General features: G+C 46.2%; 1 protein-coding gene across 1 annotated transcript in view; it reads right to left on the bottom strand.

Annotated features, from left to right (window-relative positions):
• The window catches only part of GALNT16 (polypeptide N-acetylgalactosaminyltransferase 16), a 509,878-nt gene that overhangs the window by 101,249 nt on the left and 383,782 nt on the right, over positions 1 to 24,847 (bottom strand). Inside the window, exons 4-5 of the mRNA XM_085627303.1 lie at positions 19,767 to 19,834; positions 14,632 to 14,697 (exon numbers count right to left, since the gene is read on the bottom strand). Of these exons, the coding sequence (XP_085483429.1) occupies positions 14,632 to 14,697; positions 19,767 to 19,834 (134 nt within the window). The remainder of the gene's footprint in view (positions 1 to 14,631; positions 14,698 to 19,766; positions 19,835 to 24,847) is intronic.

The raw sequence follows: 24,847 nt of genomic DNA, 5'->3' as shown, positions 1-24,847 counted from the left end.
GGGCACCAAAGCACATTTTCAGAGGAGTAGCACACTACATTGTGGGAGAGTAATTGTTTGTATTAGTTGTGACCCTACGTGGGAAGCGTTGTGCGCGAGGGGCCATTGAGGTACTCTTGTCTTGGGGCGCAGAGCCTAGCAGTGTGATGGAGGGGTTGAGAAATCTAATCGGAACTGGGTGGGGTAATGTGTGCTTCTATACCGCTGCCCAAACAAGCATTTGCAATGCAATAGGTCTTGTGTAAATGTCAATAGCTTAAACTCTCGCAAATGCGAGACCTATTGCATTGCAAATATATTTTTTTGTTGTCAAAACCCCAATCCGCACTTTCACGTGCATGAAGGCCGCACACCATTCTTTAAAAAAGGCATGTCTAACAAAAGGTGCGCGGCCGCTATTAAAGTGAAAACGTGGGGTTTAAAAAAAAAAGAATCTGTTTGCCAAACAAATGTTTTTTTGTAAAAGCCCCCATGCAGCGGTTTCACTTTAATAGCGGCTGCGCACCTTTCCTTAGAAACAGCTCTTCTAAAGAAAGGAGTACAGCCTTCATGCACGTGAACGTTTGTCATGGAGGATTTGACAACAAAAATAATATTTGCAATGCAACAGGTATTGCATTTGCGAGAGTTTAAGCTATTGTCATTTACAATGATAGCTCAAACTCGCCAAACGTGAGACCTATGGTATTGCAAAGACGCAGACACCATTGTCCCAGCTGCTTGGAAAGTGAAAGCGTGCATGACACGCTGAATGTAAGGAAAGCACATCGTGCCTGCAGTAGAGCAAAACCCATTAAAGGAAATAGTGCTTACAGACTAAATAAAACATACCGTGTAGCAACAGCAATAAAAATGCCAGACCCCATGGGAGGTTTCAAATGAAGAAAAGGCGGTACTAAGGAGGGACTAACGAGGTGATTAAGGAATCAGAAGGCAGCATTTACAAAGCACAACACAAGCCAATGAAAAATATAGGCGGAGAGTGGGCAGCGCTTCAAATCCCTATCTTAATACAGCATGACTCGCAGAGCAGCGCATGCACTGCCCAGGCTCGACCGAAAAAGGGCAGTAGTCAGAGAAAATCCAGCAATCCATATGGAAACATGTGCCTGGCAGAAACTATGTCAAATGAGTAATGCCAGGCAACATGGGCAGGAATGGGAGCTGGTCCCATGAACAGGTGCCATGCACCTTTAAGAAAGTAGGGGTACGGACTACTGATGTACAAATAAACATCACAAACGAGGAAAGAACTGGAGGAGATATCAAGCCTGGGAACCAGAGCAGACACTACACATTCTTTAAAGGCCCAGATGTCACCCACTCTTACTAAGCTGAAAGAAGCCAGTTATTTGAGCCGGGGCTCTCACGGCCTAAGCCGAGGAGGCTCCGAAAGGCAGATGTGCACCAGCCGGGAGATACCTGGTTGGGTTATGGTTCAGACCCCAGCCACATCGGCACCCTCCAGATGCGACAGTGAGACATGAAGCGCTTGGTAGGTTGCTGCCCCGAAAGTTCAGGAGCGAAGCAGCCTGCCCAGAGGGAGCCTTCTGCCTTCATCCCTTCAGGCAAGCTTAGACTTTTTCTTAAATCCCAAAGCCCTTGGACCTTCTAGTTTTACCCAATGAAGCACACGCTCAGCTCACGTAGAGGGTGGCACCTTCAATGTCACCCCAAATCCTCATGCAGACTTTATGAGTGTTTGAGGGGAGGGTGGGCTCAGAGTTTAGGAGAGGTGCTCAACTACCAAAAGTGGCAACTCTGCCAAGACTCAAGGTGAGAAAAGGTCTTGAACTGAACGGTGGGTGCCTACCCCAGTCTCCATGTCACACCCTTCTCCTTGTTTAAAAAAATAAATTTAAAAAGCTGCTGTAGGCATACATAAACCACCGACGTTACTTGTGTAACAAGTCACCAGCTTAAGAGCAAAAGTGACCGATTCCTTCATCACTAACTGCTGTGTAAATAAAGCTACTGTTTGCTAACAGCCAACAAACGCCATTGAGACTGGTTATTGGTCCATTAAACACTACAGCTGTATCAAATACAAGCAAAGGGAGTTAAAAACTGCACAGGACATTAATTATCGAATAACTAGGCCCTAGAAACGATGTTTACATTTTATTTATGACAGCGGGGAACATTCAAATCAACTTAGAGGCGGTTTCCTCCATTGCCCCTTTCATGTCCTTTTAATGTACGAGGATGGCTACTGCCTAGACCTCCTCGGACATGAGCCAGTGGGTAGTTCACACACACTGCTCGGGTACAGCTGAAGAAGGAGCCGCGTCGCAGGCTCTGAACAGCAATGTAAATGTGTCTCAAAGTCATCATGGTGGGGGTTTTGGTCTTTAAAGGGCACGCCCTGTGAATGATGTCACAATACCACATTCTCAGACCCTCAATCACAATCTCAAAACAGCCAGGGGACGTCATCAACAACGCCACATTCTAGAACGTTTATTGCTGGTTATTGCTGGTGTTTGTTGGTGATTACAGGTGATTGCTGGTGTTTGCTGGTGATTGCTGGTGATTGCTGGTGATTGCTGGTGATTGCAGGTGATTGCAGGTGATTGCAGGTGATTGCAGGTGATTGCTGGTGATTGCAGGTGATTGCAGGTGATTGCAGGTGATTGCAGGTGATTGCTGGTGATTGCAGGTGATTGCAGGTGATTGCAGGTGATTGCAGGTGATTGCTGGTGATTGCTGGTGATTGCTGGTGATTGCTGGTTATTGTTGGTGATTGCTAGAGGCACAGGGCATTGTATGGAGAACTCTCCACCGTGGATGGCCCACTCTGATTTTGGATGGTGCTGAAAGAACATGTATGGCGGTGTATGATGCTGTATGTTTCTGCCACCGAACATGGTGACTATTCTCATTGCAAAGATTTTGCATCATACAAGCAGTAACACTCAGAATGTTTCGTTTCTAATGATCAGCTTCAAAAGCTTTGCTGTAGTTGCACCTAGTGAGTAGATCCCACCCTGACTTCTTTGCTGCCTTGTGCATTCAAATCAGATCAAAGAGTGGGTCTTATTGATTTAGGGTAATGTTTACTGCGCCGCGGATGAGTCCGGTGGGAGTGATGACGCATGATTGGCTGGTGGCAGCACATGAGTTCCTTCAGTATCCTCTGAGCTCACATAGACTGTGGATGCTCCTCATGGCCGAAGATCCTCTAGAGGACGATAAGGAAACGGAACGAGAACTGACCAGTAGGGAACCTTGTGACTACAAGGATGGGAAGAAAAAGGCAATAGGTGTTGCCTAAATATAGTGGACATGCACATAGAGAAGTATTTGAGCCATTCATATAAAGAAAATAGGATGCTTTATGTACTAATGCAAAGACCTGTAAAAATGAAAGGGGGGTCTCTAAAAAGTAATTTTTAGATTAACATAATTTCAGCTTAAAGAGAATTTTTTTAACGCTTATTAAGCATCTCTGTCTTTTTCTTTGATTTTTCTTCTTTTGAATGACTAGCTTAGTGTCTAGAAGTTTATATTTCTTATATCTTTTTCACAGTCCTTTTTAGGTTGAGCCTAGCGTTGCAGCGCATGCGCTGCTTGCTCTGCGAGGCATGCTGTAGTAGGTATGTTGTGGAAGTGCAGTGGAAGCCCGCTGATATTTTTCATTGGCTGGTGGCATTGTCTTTGATAAATGCTGGCTTCCGATTCAATATGAGGCTTCTTAGTCCCGCCTTGTTACCGCCCTGTCTCTTTTTGTGACCGCCCATCAGGACTGGATCTTTTACTTGCGGCATTGCACTGTTTCCTCCATTAGTCGGTAAGCACTATTTTGGCAATGGCGGCCGTGTGTTTATTTTTGCATCGCGCTTTCAGTTTAACAATAGCTGCTGCCTCACCCCGCAAGTGCTGTGTGGGGCGGCAGCTATTGTAAAGTGAAAGCGCGATGCAGAGCTAAACAAGCAGCTGCCTTTGCGCAATGCTGACAGCTTATTGTACTTTCGATTTCAGTGCAGCTGGAGAGACGTGACATGTTCATCTATTCTTTGGGACCACTTGGTTTTGGACTCATTACCCACAGCTTCTAACATGCCTGCTATGTGGAGCTTTGGATCGGTTTGTTCTGAAGTGGGGTGATTCCTTAATGCCCTGGGGTGGATGGTCTCTAGAGTCAGGGAAGCGGATTTTCAGCTAGCTTGGTCTGAGCAATGGAATCTGTTAGCCTAAGGGTCTTTTAGGCATCTGCTGAGCAAGAAGCCAGTCTCTTTCTATTGGTCTCCCTGATTGGTGGACACACTGACGGATAGGCACTAGCGCCTTTGTTCCAAGGGTGTACACCTACAGCGTGTGTTCATTGTTTCCTGTGGGGTTAATTGCTTGGGCACTGGGAGTCCGTAGTTAGCCAGGATTGCGCAGTGCCATACTGGGGAGTAGGGTAAAGTTGAGTTACACTATGGCAAATCTGCCATTCCCAGGCTGTGTGCCAGCAGCCACTTGATCGCAGCATGTTGTTTATCCGGTGAAGGTGACTATATCCAGAGCCGGTAGACATGACTAATGTTGGGCCTGCATGCCTCTCCTGTGGAGACACTGGCACCAGAGTATTCTTAGATTCTCGCCTTTGTCGGTCAGCTATCAAGAGCTCCCATGGCTGAAATAGTGCAGTGTCCGCGTATGCCCCTGCCGTGTGCAGAGCAGGAAAGCACCAGTCGGGTGGACTCGATCGGCAGAGAGGATGGAGTGCCCCGGTGCACTGAACGCTGATGGCGCCAATGAAGAAGCGGTGGTTTCCAGGCTGGCCTGGAGTCTCCTGCAGAGTTGGCTCTGGAGGTGGGACTGGAGCGCCGACTCCTGCTCCCTGTAACAGTCCGGTGAGAGACGAGCCAGGGCTGTCCGATCTGCAGGCGGACGGCAGCCCTGCCCGCGGCCTCGTGTTTGACTTGGGGGCCTTATACAGCAAGCATGGCCCGCACTGCACAGCAGTGAATTCGGACCGTGTCCACAGCTTTCTGGACAGTCTGCGTCGGACGTGAATTCTGGCCTTGACCGTTTATACGTATAGAGGTAGCAGACTGTCAGACTCCAGCCGCATCCACGACAGGCAGGTGCTTTTCCCCTAATAATGAAGGCAGACGTGGGATCTGAGGAGCCAAGGACCATGGGCCCATTCATGACTGCGCCTGAGCTCTGCAGACTCTATGAAGGAGTGAAGGGAAGCCCAAGAGCCCCTCTTCTTAAGAGTGACTGCTGTAATTGGACTGTCTTCCTCATCACTGTTCAGAAGTGGCGGTTTCTAATATGTAATTGCCTTATCTTGTCCAGGCTGCACCATATTATCACCCATCCAAAGCGCTTTTCCGCTTACAATTTGGCACACAGAGATTAAATAATTTGCCCAAAAACAAGGCATGTTAAAAACCAACATTCAACGCGAATTTTTTCCTGTTGTATTTAATTTTTGCTTTTTTGTTGTTTTGAGCTCAGTTGATGTTTAGCTGGGACCACTGCATACAAAAAAGCAAAACAATTGTCATTTCAACACCAAAAGCTCTGACTTTCACAAATGCGAGACCTATTGCATTGCAAATGCTTGTTATGTTTCACCTACCAGACAGCACAAACTGTCTGGTTGTGAAAGCGGGCTTCCCAAAAACTATCATTGGCTTTGTGACTAGCTTTGTTGTTTCGTTTATTTGCCTGCTTCTTAGTAGATGCCTTGCATTCTAATATTGGGGGTGTTCCTCCCCCGGAACATTCCTTTTTACCATTCTTTTGATTGACTGACCTGTATCCTTCCACTTCTCATATTTTGGGAACTACTTTTTTTGAATAAGCACTCCATGAGACTGCATGTGTTTTCCAGCTCTCCGTGTTACTCTCTCCCTCATGTTGCTCGCTGCCTCTTTTGTAAGCTCCTCCCCCTGCCAAACTCCCCTGCACTCTATGTTGCCGTCTCCCTCATGTGCTTTCCCCCGGGCCACCGCGTTGTTCTCTTCCTCATGCATGCTTTTCCCCTTCTCCCCTACCAAGCTTCATTTTTATTTTACCCCCCACCCACACCTCCTTGATTCCCGCAACCACTCCTCCGTTCCCCCAAAGTCGTTTTTTAGGTCAAGCATTCGGGACCTCTTGTAAATACTTTAGTACATACTTATATGTGTATGTACTTTGTGGGCTCTGGAGATCAGCCCTAGGACTTTTCTGCTTCTGCTTAGTGACTTTTTTTTCCTGTTCAACTGCCTCTATTTAATTATTTTAATAGAAAATGACTAGTAGAGGTCAGTAAAATGCCAGTATTGCTTTCTGCATGTTCAACTGCCTCTATTTAACTGTCTTGATGGAAAACGACCAGCAGAGGTCAGTAAAATACCAGAATTGCTTTCTGCTGAGGGACTTTTTTTCTTTAAATTTTTCTGGCAATTGCCACTATTTAACTTTCTTGAGAGAAAACCACCAGCAGATGTCAGTGAAATACCAGAATCACTTTAGCATTCTCTAGATTCCAGTCCATAGAAATTGTCTTCCAAGAGCACCCGTAGACAATAATATTTTTTTCAAATCTTGCATTTTCAGTGATATGACCACCAAAGGCCCTGATTTTATATTAAAAACAGAGCTTTGGACTATACCATTTCCCGCTGAAAGGCAATATTTCTCTCCAAGTGTTCCCATACATGGCGTGTCACGCAGTTTGGTGTTTACTTTCCCTCCATGTTAAAGAACAGTATATGATTCAGCACCCAGGCTAATGTGCTGCATAGCTAAATACATATAAGGTCCCAAAGGTGAGACCGATAGCGTTGCAAATGCTTGTTAATTTTCATTTTGTCGGGGGCCGTGGTAGTAAGTTCTTGCCAGCCCCCGCCTAACAAAAAAAGCACTTTTGTGGTACGTTTGATCAATTAATTAATTTTGGACCAGTAAAGGGCAGCAGCATCATTTCATAGATGCGCACATAAGTAGTGACACATGCACATACTTGTGTAAAGACGCATGCATGTGCAGAAGTCATCGTGCTTGCATGCTTGCGAAATGACACACCAGTCAACAGCAATTGAGTCTTCACGCTTTTTTTTTTTTTCTTTTTGGCCGATGCTGCACAGAATCAGAAATATTACTTTTCTGCTGCTCCTGTACAGCATTTCCAAAAAGCATTGGCAAAGCCAATAGGTACCAAAAGTGAAACGTATTAGTTTTGCCAATGTTTGTTCGCTATTTATATGACAATGCACTTTCAGCCGAAGGGATGTATGAAGAGCATCTATAGACATCACGCAGATTAGAGAGGGGTCAGCATTAAATGCTCACTGCTGCAGAGTGGCACTTGCTGATGCTTTCCATTGCTTGTTTTGCTGAATATACTTGTGCAGACTTCAGTAGTATGTGAATATTTTTACCTTATTTTCGACATGATAATCGAGCTGAAAGCAGCTATGTAAAATGTTAAAAGGAAAAATGAGGATGGTAAACAAACGCATAACAGAAGAAACTAGGGGGCAGATTTACAAGAAAGTGACGCATCTGTAGAGATGCGTCACTTTCCCTGCGACAAAACATGCAATACCCTTGCGTCACCATGGATGCGCCGTATTTACAATACGGCGCACCATGGCGCAAGGATTGACAAATGCGTCAGAAAGTCTGACGCATCTGTTGACGGAAAAGTCACGCATTGCTGGAGTCGTGTCGCAAGCACGATGCAACTCCAGCAATGCTTAGGGGCACCCTATGCCTAATATGCTGCATCACTCCTTACGCCTGCTTCAAGCAGGCGCATGGTTTTGACGCAGCATGGACGTAAAAGTGACTCAGTGAAATCTTGTAGATTTTACTGCGTCACTTTTACGGGGCTTCCTGCGACAAAACGCCAACCCTGCATACATTAAACCTGACGCAGGTTTAATGTGGCGCAGGGCTTCACAACGTGACATCACAGAAGATCACCCTGAGCAGCGCGCGTCTCAACTGAGGTAAGATTTCACCTGCTAATCCATTGTGCTTTGCACGCGTGGGTTCGCATCCCATCCTCGTTGCCAAAAATATGTTGTACTCTCACATGAAGTAGACGCTGTCAGCCATGTAAGATCTTCAGTACCTTTATTCCAGTTGTACAGCAAGTTGGTTCACTAGTACATCAAACAGGTAAAACAGGCAACAGGATAAGGTAATGTAGGTTAGCCCAGTGGTCAGTCCTTGGTACTATGTCACAGCAAAGACCTTTGATGTATCAAACCCCCTTGGTTGTATCTAACCCCACCAGGAGCAGCCTGCCTGCTGCTCAGCCCATCTGTAACTGTCATCTGTCACCCAGTCAGACTCCCAACGTTCTATGCATCACAGCATTCTCAACATTCTACTCCAAACACTCGCTGTGGCTGAACAGCAGGAGAACTGGGAAACTGCAAGATATTAAAATACTATGCAGGGCATAACATACATCTCCCTAGATGCGTCACGTTGTAAATGGGCCGCAACTTTTACGCTGCCGCTGCGTCACAAAAGTGACGCAATGACGGTGCAAAAGTGACGCAAGGGGCTTGTAAATCTGCCCCTAGGTCAGCTGGGGCAGGCTTGACCTGTCCCAAGAAAACTGAGACTGCATTTCAAAGTGGAGGTGTCCTTAAGGAAATTGATTTTCCAGGCATGATTGCACTGACCGTCAACAAAGGGTAGCACGGCTAACTGCAAACCTTAGGAGGGATGTCTGAGCGAGTGTGTCAGACACAAGAGGAAGGGTGGTAGCAGCTCAGAGTCATTGTACTACATCTAAAAACACCGCCCTCCCCTCTTGAAACATCATTTCAAGCTATCCACCGATCAGAACACTTTGGATTGGACGTGGAGTTGAAGCGGTGATGGTATCCCATGGTTTGAAGAATTCCTGGTGATGGGAATAATGCAAAATGGTGGGATTATTGTTTAATTTCCACCCACATACAAAGTGCTTCCTTATAGATGTAATATATATCTTGCAGAGATGGTTTGTAAGAGTGGGACAGTGATACCCCAGGTCAGGGCCGGACAGAGAACCCAAAGCAGCCCTGGAAATGTCAGACCATCCCCCAGGAGGGTGTGTGGGAGGTGCAAGTGTGAAGCACTGCTGCTTCTGTTACTGGGGGCCGATATTGCAACACAGCTGCAAAACTGGCCCCCAATAACAAAATTGGCCCAATGCTGCAGCACCGGCCCCCACTCTTCCAGTCTTCCAGGGAAATGCCTGATGCCCGCTACGGCCAGTTCGGCCCAGCCCCAATTGAATAGCTGAGACCCCTTTGCCTTGGCTGTCAACATCCCTGTTGATGGTGGAGCATCAAGAGCAAGATCCCGGCCATTGGATAACGCACTTCATTAATAGCAGCCTCTGTGAGATTAAGTTACACCTGCTTCCCTCCTTTGCATTTGGAAAACTCGGAAAGTCCACTTTCAGGAACACATACTAAACAGATACTACAGATAAGAGGAAAGGGGTAGGTGGAATTCAGACCCGACGACCCTTAAATCTATACATGCAAAATACGTCCAGAACAAATATGCATGGTAGTGTATACTGTGCTTAATTTGAGCCGGGGGATTTCGGTGCTCGGCACAGGCAGTTAATTGTCAACACCAGCACTTCTGACAGTCTGCCACATGGAGGCGCTGCTTATCTAATTTAGAGATTAGGACAACAACAGTTATTTATGAATAGAATATACATTTCTATATTACTAATACCTGCCTACCCAGCCATTCCTCTAGCTTTGGGGACCTGGCATAATCTCAATTGTCAGACTTGCAGGGAAGAGACGGTATCGTCATTGGCAGCAATGACAGGGGCACTAGGTGGTACAAGCTGCAGTGGCCGCCTGGTCAGGGCCCTGGCACTTATTATTTTGCAAATTAAGCACTGATTATATATTGTTCAACCACTTCTGTCAGTGAAACTGAATGTAAGCATTACTCTAGAATGAAGATTGCTCTGGATTTTTTCAAGTAGTCTCTACGAAGGTAATGATCGTAGAATGACGCCCGCTATCCATAAACCGGAGTCTATTATAAACTCAAACCAGGATGGTGATAAGCAAACAGATTGAAGTACTTCAAGTATTTCATAAGTATTATTCCTTCTCTGTAGGACCGATACTGCTTCGGAAGAGTAGAGGATATATAGAGCCGATCGCCTGTTCGACTCACTTGTCCTCCATTGGATGCCGCTGAAACTCTGACAAGGCTGAGGCAGCCAATAAATATTAGGGAGGACCTCCGACTAGGAAAGGTGTGAGGTCTCCCCAGATAAAGATCCAAAAAGTTCAGATTATTACTGGTATGATTTCTGAAAGAAGCAGTAAATGCAGAGTTGTCTTAGTCCTGCCAAGGCTGAGAATCCATCAGACGGTCCCTCCTTTCGACTCTTTTCTATGCAGAACATTGACACAAAAATACTATTAAAACTGCTTGCTGTGAGCTGCAGATCTTTCTTAGTTTAATGGTGTCCCAGTCCCAAAATGGTCTTAAACATGGAAATGATCCATCATATTTTATACAGCATTTCCATTAAGCCCTGGTGGTGAACTCCGCTCTGTTTGAAGTGTTTTCCGCACTCCGCAGAGCACATGTTTTTTCCCTCACTCTTTCTCCCCAACATTAAGTTGGTGAGCAAGGAAAATCCACCTCCCGGCGAGCATTTTATTCGGTAGTGCTCCCAAACGTCAGGTTGGCGAGCGCAAAAAACCGACCTCCTGGTGAGATTTCAATGCGGTCGGTTCATTTCTCAATGCTGGCAGTAGCGGGTTGTCGTGACCGCTTGTATTGAGAAACCTTCCATTCGAGTTGAGAAAGTTGCCGCTCGAGTAAAAAATGTAATTGAGTGGTAGAAAAGAAGCAGCGCCATCTTGTGCTGCGCATGGTGCCGTTTGCATTGATTTTCTAGCGCAGAACAAACACCCGGTGCTGAAAATCAATGCGAACAGGCGTGACCAAGAACACTCCACCGCTCCTGGAACACCACGTAGCTCGGCTGAGTTTTTGGAACTCTGCAAACTCCACCCAGGCTTAATATCCATGAGGAGATATAGTCTGTGGCTCTTGGGGCTGAAGAGATGGCATTCTATTGAATGTTACGTAAGTGTGAAATTACAAAGCATATCATAGTATTTTAGTACATTTTAACTGTAAGCTGTGGAACACATGTACGCTTGGATGTAATCCATCCTGCTCAGCCAAAACTGTTTACATTAGTATTACTTGTGAAGGCCATCTGCTGACTCTCGTGAGCTCAGCAAGGCACCTGCGTGTTCTCTTGGCGTAAATTTAGTTATGTGATCGATAGTAGACACCGTGTGGGATAAAGTGTTTATTTGAGTCTTGTCTTCTCCCAGGGAGGTTGTCTTTCTTGCCGGTGTAAAGGGATTTACAGGTCTGTATTTTCCGTGGCTCACACAGTGTTTAATTTGAGCCAGTGGTTTCTGGTGCTCAGCACCGGCACCACATTGCCAACACCGGTTCTTATAACAGCCTGCCACTTGGTGGCACTGTTTGTCAGTTTTCTGAGGAGCACAACAGCAGTTGCTTATTAATTAAATATAGATTAAAATCACTAATACCTACCACCCAAAGCTAAAAGAATAGCTTGGGCGGCATGTATTAATCATTTTTAATGTAAGTTTAAAGTCTCAATTGTCACACTTGTAAGAGTGTGATGATTAGTTGTGAAGGTACTGTCATTGGCACCGCTAGTGAGGGCAGGGGTGGTGCAAACTACAGTGGCCTTCTGACAAGGGCCCTTGTAGTTGTTTTTCCCAAATTGAGTTCTGGGCTCACAGACTACTAATGTTGACAATAAACACCTTTCAGACTCAGCCTAAATATGAGACTGGATTTTCTTCTGCATGCATTTCAATGGTATCTAATAGAGAAATATGGAAAGATGGGAGAGAGAAAAGAGCTCCATGAACCGGCTCAGAGCTCTCCAAACCCATCTGCAAAACATAAGGTTATTAAGTCAGATTTCTGAGAAATTCGTGAATTGCAGGGAACTGGCAGGAGTGTCTACTCTTGCTTGTGAATGTTGAACCCTGAAGCTGTTTGTAGATTTAAATCAAGATATTTCACTTTGTGACTGACATAGAGACTGCCACAAATACTGTACATAAAGCAATTAAGATATTTAAAAAAATCTGAAAATGCTTTTGTCTAAATGGCTGGATCTATATTGAATGGTAACGAGACAGGAACCGCCTGTGGGCTAGAATGGATTCACCATTCGTAGTCGAACAATCAGTGTATCCCAGTGCCAACCTCAGATGAAGTTAAGATCAAATAATTAATTTATATTATAAACTACCACTGACAACGTGCACTAACTCTAATGATTATATGAGACACATTAGCTAATTCCTTAATTGGGCAATGAAACGCTAACAACCTTCTTGTGAAAGCCAAATCCCTGGTCGCGTTTTTGGAGACAAGCAAATTGCATCATACATTTATCTGCAATGCCAAGGACCCGTGTGCGGTAATCTGGTTTCTGCGATATCCTTAATTCCAAGGAACAGGGGAGCACATGGATTTAGGGATTTCTTTCTAAGCTGCTCTGTGAAGCTGGATGATGCGGCTTACAAGATGTACCATTTGGGCCACCTCCATTCAATTATACTTGGAAAGAGATAATCTGAGGACCCAATGGGCAAAGCTTTGAGAGTGATCAGGCAGGATGCAAACTGTGAGGACAATAAATTACTAGTAAACAACCCTCCTTAGGGTAAGCACATTCTTCTGAACATCTGCCAAGCTGAGGCATGTGAAGAATTAAAATAAACATCTGAGTGCATTGGGCAAGTGATCATACATGAAGATGTGTTTACATAGTTCAGAAAAAAAGGAGAAACGTTTTCTATTCAAAGAGCTCTGTTTTGTAAAATTCATATAGAAGGCAAATTGAATTTACAACCAGAAGTCTACAAACTTTTAAAGAAAGCACCCTCAGGTCGCTAACCTGGATCTAACGGAGATCCCTCCTCGCATCGGCCACCTTTCTAAAGCATTTTGTAGCCCAATCAAGGATGCTCCAGAGATTAGGAAAATTAGTGAGTTGCTATCCAGGTTCGTTTGTGCTATATAAATCCCAAAATATACACGAGAAACGGTATTATAAAGAACGTGGTAACAGAATATATAGCCCAACACTAAGGGGCTGATTTAGATCTCGGCGGGCTCCGTTGCAACGGTGACGGATATCCCATCTGCCGAAATCTAAATCCTGTTATATCCTATGGGTTTTATATTTCGGCGGACGGGATATCCATCAGCTTTGTGATGGAGTACCCCGTCCGCCAAAATCCAGAACAGGGACTTAGTCTTTAACTACCAGGCCCTCTGCGCGTTCACAAGAACAGTTATAGGTACAATTAGGAGATTTTGTACAAAAACTCACACACTTGCTGATTATACAAGTATTAAACCCAAATTAACTTCCAGTCCATTTATTGGCAGTCACTTGAATTCAAACAAACACAACTTTTCATACACTTTCTCGTAGGTAAAAATAGTGTGGGGGTCAAAAAATTAAACACCTATAATGTGTGGGGGGGATGTGTGGTAGGAGAAGCAGATACTCGAGGGGGTGAAGCGGCACTCAAGGGAGAGAGCATGAAAAGACATGCATGCCCATGGATTGCTGAGCCAACAAGGAAAGAGGCCATTCTTTAATGGCGGCAGTGGAAGGATACAAGTTATATAATCAAAAACACGGTGAAATAAGCTTTGCTTGAGGACAAGGAAAAGACACAAGAAAAGAAGGGAAAATCATCAAAAAAGAAGCAAGGACATGCTACTGACAAGAAAGGCAATTCAACAGAAGCAGGGGGCAGCTCAGAGTCCGCTGCAATAATGTCCACAATAAATCTTTGAAGACAAACAGCAAGAAAAGACGTTCCGTGGGCAATACCCACAAAAAGCTCTTGTTGCAACCCTGGAATGAAATATGGTAACCTGTGTGACATGGAGTCATCTGGTAACTGTGCAGAAATTGTTTCATTTTACTAACAATCCTTTGCGCCTCCCTTATTGCTGCCTTTGTCAGATTCTTGGTACCATATGCAGGCCACTCAGCTACTTTCAACAGTAAAAATAAAGAAATGGCATCCGTCTAAATCGGACAGCTTGAGGTTAATTAGCCTGCACTCGCTTCCTATTGGGGGGGGAGGGGGGGTACACAACGCATATCTGTATAACACGGTGCCTCAATGCCGCAAAAAAATGCAAATTTGCCACACAATTTCGCAATTTATGCCTCAATATTCTGGAGGCTCTGAAATAGCAAAACCGATTGGCCTTGTCAATGCTGAGATTTCTCTTAACACGAGTCTGAGAACAGAGAAATGTTTTTCACGATTCAAACGTCACAACTATTGGTTCTGTTAATGCTTGTTGTTTTTCTGTTTGCATGTGCCTGAGAACAGAGAAACCCTTTCACTATACACATCAACCAGCTGGCTTTGCGAGTGCTTGTTTTTCGGCAGGGCCGGCATGTTAGAGCAGTCACAGTGTCAGGAGGCAGACACTGCACCCAAGGGCCTGGCCTGCTGGACACTCTCTCAGGATGCATACCTTCTTGGACAGGGGGGGGGGGGGAGGGGAGTTTGTTGAGGCGGGGGCGGTAGTACCACACGAATCACAGCTCACCTTCTCTGCGGTTGTTCCTCAGACACTTGATCTTGGGTATCTTGGTAAGCAGCAGGCAGTCTTCGGCTGCAGAAGAAGGGGGAAGGAAAGGGTACGGGGGAGGGAGGGGGATGTCAGAAAGAAAGAATTATTAGTCTTTTTCAGAAGAGCCCCTAAAATCCTAGCTCCATATGTTTCCATTTAGGAACCTCTGGCCCGGTTTAATTTCAGATTAATCAAGCGAGTTTCGAACAGCTTTAATCCCGCGTCCAAAGTACGCGCCAACAAAATCCGCAGGGGCTTCTGGGAGGTTGGTACCGCAGCGAGGCCCGTGGGATACTCTCTCTGGTTACTCCGGAGCCCCGCCCCCCGCCAAGTAACGGTGTTCTAGATTAACGCCAGCCACCTCTGGGAGGACGTCAACCATTGGTCGATTGTCTCTGGGTGTTACCAATGTATTTTCAAACATCTGGAGACCTGGCCCCGGAACCGGAAGAGCATTCGAGATGTGGCCTCAATAACTACACACGGTACTCCAGCCCGCTAGGATCTGTAACTTGATACTCCACTTTACCCCCTGAACACAGTACCCCAGATGTGGCCCCCAAACCGGATGCAATACTAACAATGTGGCCCTCAGAACCATGCAGTCATGCAGATGTGGCCTCTAGAACTGGAGCGTTACAACAAACAAATGATGGACGGAATGCTGACAATGCAGACATTCTCCCCCAGTCAAGAGATCTGGGTTAAATCCATCGTTCTTTTGCCCACCACGCCACCCCAGTTTAGACATGGCCATATGCAAATCAGTCTTGACCCTGTGCCTCATGGGAACAGTCCAGCCCGAACTGCCAAGCCATGTCTTCCCTGGACCGGAATCTAGCATCCTAGGACCGGTTTCTGGCTATCAGCCGTCATCAGCCAGGATAGCTTGACGCCAGTGGCGTAGAGAGCACGGGTCCCACGTCTGGGAATACCCATCCCAATTAGGGCGAAAGCGTTACAACAAACAAATGATGGACGGAATGCTGACAATGCAGACATTCTCCCCCAGTCAAGAGATCTGGGTTAAATCCATCGTTCTTTTGCCCACCACGCCACCCCAGTTTAGACATGGCCATATGCAAATCAGTCTTGACCCTGTGCCTCATGGGAACAGTCCAGCCCGAACTGCCAAGCCATGTCTTCCCTGGACCGGAATCTAGCATCCTAGGACCGGTTTCTGGCTATCAGCCGTCATCAGCCAGGATAGCTTGACGCCAGTGGCGTAGTGAGCACGGGTCCCACGTCTGGGAATACCCATCCCACTTAGGGCGAAAGCGTTACAACAAACAAATGATGGACGGAATGCTGACAATGCAGACATTCTCCCCCAGTCAAGAGATCTGGGTTAAATCCATCGTTCTTTTGCCCACCTAGGATGCTTGATTCCGGTCCAGGGAAGACATGGCTTGGCAGTTCGGGCTGGACTGTTCCCATGAGGCACAGGGTCAAGACTGATTTGCATATGGCCATGTCCAAACTGGGGTGGTGTAGTGGGCAAAAGAACGATGGATTTAACCCAGATCTCTTGACTGGGGGAGAATGTCTGCATTGTCAGCATTCCGTCCATCATTTGTTTGTTGTAACGCTCTAGAACTGGAGGTCATAGGTCAGTTGTGAGCTCAAGAACTGAAGCTGAACTCCTGATGTGGCCGACAGAACCAGACCCAATGCTGTCAATGGAGCCTCCAGAACACGGCGCTATACTCCAAGCACCGCCACAGAACTGGATGCAATAGTAAAGGGGTGGTCTCAACAACAAGGCGCTATTCTCCAGACATGGACCTCAGAATCAGACACTATTTCGGATGTGCCCTCATGAACTGGACACACATCTGAATGTGTGCCATACAGGACACCATACTCCAGACCTGGCTCCTGTTCTAGACATAATACTTCAGATGTATCCGCAGACCCAGACACACTCCTTCAAATGTGATCTCCAGGAGCAGGCCCACACTCCCGCTGATGTGATTTTGAGAAGCTGACCCACACTCCCCCTGATGTGATCTCCAGGAGCAGATCCATACTCCCCTCATATGATCTCCAGACGTGGACCCACACTCCCCCAGATGTGATCTCCAGACATGGACCCACACTCCCCCAGATGTGATCTCCAGGAGCGGACCCACACTCCCCTCATATGATCTCCAGACGTGGACCCACACTTCCCCTAATATAATCTCCAGACGTGAACCCACACTGCCCCTAATGTGATCTTCAGAAGCGGACCCACACTCCCCCAGATGCAACCTCCATAAGCGGACCCACACTTCCCCAGAGGCCACTCCAGAAGTAGGCCCACACTCCCCCAGATGCCATCTTAAGAAGCAGACACACACTCCCCTAGATGTGATCTCCAGCAGCAGACCCATACTCCCCCAGATGCAATCCCGAAAAGTGGACACACAGTCCCCCAGTTTTGACATCCAGAAGCGGATCCACACTCCCAATATGTCTTCTGTAGAAGCGGACCCACACTCCCCCAGATTCCATTCCCAGATGCGGACCCACACTTCCCCAGATGTGATCTCCAGAAGCATACTCACACTCTCCCAGATGTGATCTCCAGAAGCAGACCCACACTCCCCCGATGTGATCTCCAGAAGCAGATCCACACTCCCTCAGATGTATTATCCAGAAGCAGACCCACACTCTCCCAGGTGTGATCTCAAGAAGCGAACACACAGTCCCCCAGCTTTGACATCCAGAAAAGACCCACACTCCCCAAAATGTTTACTCTAGAAGCTGACCCACACTCCCCCAGATGTCTTCTCCAGAAGCAGACACGCACTCCCCCAGATGCCGTCTCCAGAAGCTGACCCACACTCCCCCAGATGTCTTCTCTAGAAGCAGACCCGCACTCCCCCAGATGTCTTCTCCAGAAGCGGACCGACTCTTCCCCAGATGTAATCTCCAGAAGCAGACCCACACTTCTCCAGATTTGATTTCCATAAGTGGATCCACACTCTCCTAGATGTAATCTCCAGAAGCAAACACACACTCCCCTAGATGTGATCTACAGCATCAGACCCATACTCCCCCAGATGTGATCCCAAAAAGTGGACACACAGTCCCCCAGCTTTGACATCTAGAAGCGGACCCACTCTCCCCAAGATGCCATTCCCAGAAGCGGACGAACACTTCCCCAGATGCCATCTCCATAAGCAGACACACACTTCCCTAGATGCAATCTCCAGGCGTGGGCACACACTTCTCCAGATGCCATCTCCAGAAGCGGACACACACTCTCCTAGATGTGATCTCCAGCAGCAGACCCACACTCCCCTAGATGTGATCTCAAGAAGTTGACACGCAGTCCCCCAGCTTTGACACCCAGAAACGACCCACACTCCCCCAAATGTCTTCTCTAGAAGAGGGCCCACACTCCCCCAGATGCCTTCTCCAGAAGCAGACCCACACTCCCACACATGTCTTCTCCAGAAGCGGACCCACACTTCCCCTGTTGTGATTTCCAGAAGTGGACCCACACTCTCCCAGATGTAATCTCCAGAAGCAGACCCACACTTCCCCAGATGTCTTCTCCAGAAGTGGACCTACACTTCCCCAGATGTGATTTCCAGAAGTGGACCCACACTCTCCCAGATGGCATCTCCAGAAGCTGACACACACTCCTCTAGATGTAATCTCCAGCATCAGACCCACACTCCCCCAGATGTGATCCTGAAAAGTGGACACAGTTGTCCAGCTTTGACACCCAGAAACGACCCACACTCCCCCAAATGTCTTCTCTAGAAGAGGGCCCACACTCCCCCAGATGCCTTCTCCAGAAGCAGACCCACACTCCCACACATGTCTTCTCCAGAAGCGGACCCACACTTCCCCTGTTGTGATTTCCAGAAGTGGACCCACACTCTCCCAGATGTAATCTCCAGAAGCAGACCCACACTTCCCCAGATGTCTTCTCCAGAAGTGGACCTACACTTCCCCAGATGTGATTTCCAGAAGTGGACCCACACTCTCCCAGATGGCATCTCCAGAAGCTGACACACACTCCTCTAGATGTAATCTCCAGCATCAGACCCACACTCCCCCAGATGTGATCCTGAAAAGTGGACACAGTTGTCCAGCTTTGACATCCAGAAGCGGACTCACACTCCCCCAGATGCCACTCCACAAGCGGACACACACTTACCCAAATGCCATCTCCAGAAGTGGACCCACACTCCCCCAAATGGCTTCTCTAGAAACAGACAAACACTCCCCCAGATGCCTCCTCCATAAGCGGACACACACTTCACCAGATGCCATCTCCAGAAGCAGGCCCACACTCCCCCAGATGTGATCTGCAGAAGCAGACCCACACTCTCCTAGATGGGATCTCCAGCTGTGATCTCCAGACTTGGACCCACACTCCCCCCAGATGTGATCTCAAGTAGCGGACCCACACTTCCCCAGATGCCATCTGCAGAAGCAGGCCCACACTCCCCCAGATGTGATTTCCTGAAGAGGACCCACAGTCTCCTAGGTGTGATCTCAGAAGTGAACCCAAAGCTACAGGTAAAGCTTCGAGACACTGATACTTTACAGCATAGGTGACTTCCAGGACTGGGCATATGGGTGAGGCATCAACTGCAATAAGTGCCATGGTAACCCAACTTCTCTCTTTTTTGGGGTATACCTTGCTCTATGCATTGTTAGGTTTCTCTCAATTAAAATAAAAGAGAAAAGTGGAAGAAAATAAGAAACGAAGTCAGAAAAAAAGAGGAAAAGGAAGAAGAGAAATAAAAGAAAAAAGATGGAAACAAAAGAATCGAAGGAAAGGAAGACCAAGGAAGGCATAATAAGGAAAAAAAGAAAGACATGAAAGTACGACAGATAAAGAGAGAAGAGAAAGAATGAAAACGATTAATTAAAGAAAGGAATCCAGAATGAAGAAAATACAAAAATAGTAAGAAACGAGATGAAATTAAAAAATAGAAGAACGAATGAAAGAAGGAAATGAAATGTATGTAGAACAGAAATAAAACAAATGCTGACGATTAGAAAGGAAAGAAGGGATAAAAAAAGGAAAGATATAAAGAAAAAAGGAAAGAGAAAGGATGGAAGACGTGAAAAAAGAAAGACAGAATCTGATGGACGACACTTACGGTCATTGCTGAAGTCATCGACTAGAATAATCTCCTGGATGAGATTGGCTGGGCTGCGGTTCAGGACGCTGCAGGAGACAGGAAGCGGGGCAGTGATTGGTTAGTGAGTCATGACAGTCTGGGTAAGGCAGATGCTGGGTTCCAGTGTGTTCAGCCAGTTGTGGGGGCAGACCCCTTCCTTGGCATTCCCAGGCACTGCCTAAAGTCCTGCGCCCCCACCCACTCCTCCGGCTGCCTACTCAAAGTAATAATATTTTTTCCCGAATACTCTGTTAGTGTAATTTTGTTTTCCAGAAAAATATCTAAACCATGACTGAAGCACGACCTTCAGGTGTTTCCGTCATGCCTACACACATAGAGCACCAGAGTTATCATTTATTTCTCACCATTTCCTTCGCTGCTTATTCAAGTGCTTTTGCTCATCTTATCTGTATTTATACATTTCTGGCTTGTGTTCTGTTAAAAAAACCAAAAAAAACCGAAGTTGCAGCCACTATATTTGTTCGTTTCTTTTTCTGATAAATGTACACCCACAATCAGGGCTGGCTAGATCGGCTACAGAACCCCCTCCTCTTCACAAAGCCCCTCAATAGCACCCTCCAACGGCCGGGACATTTTAAGGGATCTTGGGGCCCTGGGACAAACATATTTTGGGGGCCCCTATTCGAAATATCTTTAAATTTATGATCCAATTTCAGCTCTTTCAAGACCCCTTTGGCCAGATCACTGACACAGACACTTTGTCCAAATTCTAAATATGTTTACATCTTATATTCAGGGAGAGTGATGTGTGTTTTTAATGTTGTAACACAGGGGCAGCTCACTAATGTTACTGCAAATAATATTTCCCCCCTTTCTCACATGTGAGGTCCTGTTTCCTTTTTATGGATCCTGCATAGTGTTGAAAAACAAACACAACATTTCTCTGCTAAGTGTCTGTAATAGAGTCCCACACATCACTCCTATTATTAATGCATGAAAGGCAATGGTATTTAAAACAATCTAGGTTTAAAAAACTTTCAGGGTCATCAGGGAAGGAATGTGTGGCTCTATCAGGGGCCCGCTGAAAGGCTGGGGCCCTAGGACAGAGCCTGCGTTGCCCATGCCTTACAACGTCTTATCGTCATCTCTCCTCTCTCGCATTTATTTATTTTATAGCGCTACTCATACCAATGTAGACTGTCAGAGCACTTTACAACACAAACATATTTGACAGAGACAAACAAGTGAGTAAATCAATGCATAGGAAATGTTACTTAAGACAATGAGGACTACAAGGTGTAGGAATCACTTCGATACTTGTCGACATTATATGTTAAGAGTGCTTGCTCTGGGGAAACAAAGGGGCAGAGTAAGTAAGTATTTACGATGCGCAGTAAGCAAACTTTCTGCGTTACGTGAAAAGGACAGAGCACAACAGCGCCATATCTCCAGAGATACGGCGCTGTTGCTCTCTCCTCCTGTACTGGCGTACCTTAAGCTGCCTTGCACTAATGTAGGCACCCCTGCACTATAGTTGTTTGCGTTATGTCCAGCTTAGGTTTTATACTGGAAAGGTAACCTTCCGGCTCAAAATTCTATGCTGTGACAAAGTTTGACACTTTATCACTTTGTATGTGTACTACACAGTGCAGCAGACCTCAAAGTTGGAAAGCTTTGGAGAAAATAAATCTTTTGTTAAACTTTATGGCTGCCTCAAGAATTTGTAATTTTTTTTATACCAATCGCTTTCTACTAAAGATTATAGGTAGGGTTGGCGTCAGCATCCGGGGGTGAGTGCATGGAACGTTCATTTATCTGCCATAGTACGCCTCCTTGACGTAAGGTAGCGCATAGCGCTACTTTGTGCCACTTTAGGGCTTCTGTCCAACACAGTTCAGGATTTGTGCTGGAACTAAAGCCTCAAAACAACACTTTGCAACAGGTTTGCAACACTTCTGTGATGCAAACTAAGCGCAAATTGTTAGGAAGTCCATCCCACAAATGTAACACAATGATAGACGTGTCAAATTCATAAGTTTGTATTCCTTCAAATGAGCCCTTTTAGCAAACTTAGAATAATGAAAGATTGAGGGAAAAACATTAAGATTCTAAACCTATCTCTTTCAATTTGCACGCAGCGCCTTGATGCCAGTTCATAGCTCAATGTGCTATACCAGCATTCTTACTTGTGAACTCTAAGAAACAAAAGTATTTCTAAGACAAAATGAATAATTGACTAAGCTAGCTACATAAACTACTTACCTATGATCTGCATGTCACACTTGTGCTTTGCAGTAGGAACACTAACCCTCTATGCTATCATATCACAAGTCAAAACTGTGACTAGACAAATCACAGAGCTCTCCCTCAAGTGCATTAACCTTCAGAGTTATCCTGCTGTTGTGATTAGCCACACAAAGGTCTCTGCAGGCTGTTCTTAACTTGGTTCAGCCTTTCCATGCAGAGGGGTCGACCAGGACCTTGGTGCCCAGTTGGACAACACGGTCGCACGCCCCTGCACTGCCCACAGTTGGTATCTGCCAGACTTCAGCTCTGCTGCCAGCCACATTGAATACAAGACCTATATGTAAACATTAGCAGTGTAGGACAAGCACATGCAAGGGAATATCACCCTCGTTGATAAATCCCCCATTCTGTCCTGGAGAGTCAGTCACATGCAGGGCCGCTTCTTGTACTGATCAGTTGTTTAGGTCTCGCCTGGCGAAAGCAGCGCATGCGCTGCTCAAGCCAGGAGAGCACCTTTTGGAATCAATTCTGCGAGGGCTCTCATGCACGCGTCTGTAATGGACAAAGATGGCTGCTCTCGCCATTTGTCCATTGCAAACAGCATGCGCGTGTCCGTGGAACTGTGGACAGTCCCACGCCATTTTGTTGCCATGGCAACAAAATGCCGCTTCGTGTGCTTTTTTTTTTTTAATGTCAGTCCCCCCAGGGCAGAAGCAGGCATCCACTTCTTTCTGTTTGCTGCGATCAGCTGTCCTGACAGAAGTGGATGCCTGCTTGTACCCCGGGTGAACTGCAGGACAGCCGTTAGCATTTGAAATGCAATAGGTCTCGCATTTATGCGAGTTTGAGCTATTGACATTGCAAATGACAATGCCTTTTATTTATCTTTTAAAAACGAAAACAAGAATAAAAGGCATTGCCATTTGCAATGTCAATAGCTCAAACTCGCGTAAATGCGAGACCTATTGCATTGCAAATGCTTGTTTTAGAATAAACATAGAAACACATTGTCTTCCATCTGAATTTATGTTTATAAATCAGTGAAAACAAACCGGAGAAATTGATTTATGTAAATAAAATGCAGAGCATGAAATACACAGAGGGCTGGGGTGAGAGTGATTTAAGTTTAGACTTTCTGTGGAGTCTGGAAGCAGAGGGTGAGACTCCTTGGACTGGAAGCCACAGCAGCTCTAGTGGAGTCCCCCCGGGGTCCCAACTCTCCTCTCTGATAAGCAATGTGTGAAGGCGCCCTCTAGCGATGACACTTAGTGCAGCACACCCAGCCTCCTCTTCTCTAATACCTTTGCCACCATGTTGTGTTATCTTGGTTTGTGCACTGCACTCTGTTGCACCCCAAATGTTGTCCTAATTTTGGTTCCTGCAGAGGTAGGCAACCGGGGTGCACCTAGGGATGGAGCCTGTGCACTAGCGGAACACTGGCGAAGAGCTTGGGTTTACCAGTTTTAATTATCGTTGGCCATCGGCGTCAATGGAGGGCTCCCTGGAAGGCTGTTGGGCTTCTAAGGAAAAAAGATAATGGAAAACCACATAGACTTCAACATATCAACTACCAGCATATCGACCATTGATAAACATCTCTCTGCAAAATACTGTCCTGTACTGAATCCCCAGTCCAGCAAACTCCCTTGCCACATATTTTAGGCACTGGATGTTACCCTCAATTACTCAACCCTCTTTCAAAGCAGGTACCTTGGGTTAAGTTGTGGCCAAGTGGCTACAAGCTCAATGTGGCCCCCTTCCTCGAGGTGACCCCCAGGTAGGCTTCAGTCCACTGACCACTGCCTGTACTCAAAACACAAAATATAAGGAGTGAGAGGTCCCCTCTTCTTCTGTCCTCCCTACACAAGTAACCTAACACACAAAAAGGGGAAGAGGAGGTGATCTAAATGGGTTTCTACCTTCTCTGGAAAACTAAAAAAGGTTTTAGAATTGCCCTCACCCACTAGTAGTGACATGCTTCATCATTGGGTGTGCTTCAACATCCTTGAGCAGAACAACGCTTGGGGTGGAGCAAAGGTTCTCTTTTCTTTTTTTTCTGTACAGAGTTTTTATATAGCGCGAACTTGACCCAAAGGTATCGGGTATCAGAGCGCTTTACACAAGCACCAGTTGCGTTACACGAGGACACATTCATTTTTGTTAGGCACGGGGAGATTAAGTGATTTGCTCAGAATTACAGGATGTTGCGCGTCCTTGCCGAGACTCGAACTCGGTTCCCCAGATTAGAGGACGATTGCCCTAGCCGTTAGGCCAACTCCTCTTAGATCGGTAAGACAAACAAACATTCAAAGGAATCCACCATGTAGATAATCTAGCGAAAACTACCTTAGAGATGTCCCTAATTCCTGTTTAATGCTGGCCCCCCTAGGTAGGATTAAAAACAAATCTCTTGTGATGAATTGATGATATTAGGGCTCCATCATCAGCAGATGAGATCATGAGGCACTTATCTCCCGAATTTATTTAAATCCTACCTAGGGAGGCCACCATTATACAGGAATTAAGGACATCTCTAAGGTAGTTTTAACTAGCTTATCTGCATGGTGGATCCCTTTGAATGTTTGTGTGTCTTCCCAAGCTAACCCCCAGATAAACATTTGCTCCACCCCAAGCGTTAGTCTGCGCAGGGGTGTTGAAGCACACCCAATGATGAAGAATGCCATTACTAGTGGGTGAGGGCAATTTTAAAACCTTTTTTGGTTCCCCAGAGAGGGTGGAATCCCATTTTGATGACCTTCTCTTCCCCTTTTTGTGTGTGTTAGGCCCTGCATGTACCCCCATGACAGGCAGGGAGGTGCTCCTCTCCAAGCGCATACCAAATGATCCTGCAG

This window comes from Triturus cristatus, chromosome 9 (assembly GCF_964204655.1).
Source record: "Triturus cristatus chromosome 9, aTriCri1.1, whole genome shotgun sequence".
NCBI lineage: Eukaryota > Metazoa > Chordata > Amphibia > Caudata > Salamandridae > Triturus > Triturus cristatus.
Note: the sequence above shows the minus strand (reverse complement) of the source record. Positions and strands in the feature narration are given on the sequence as shown.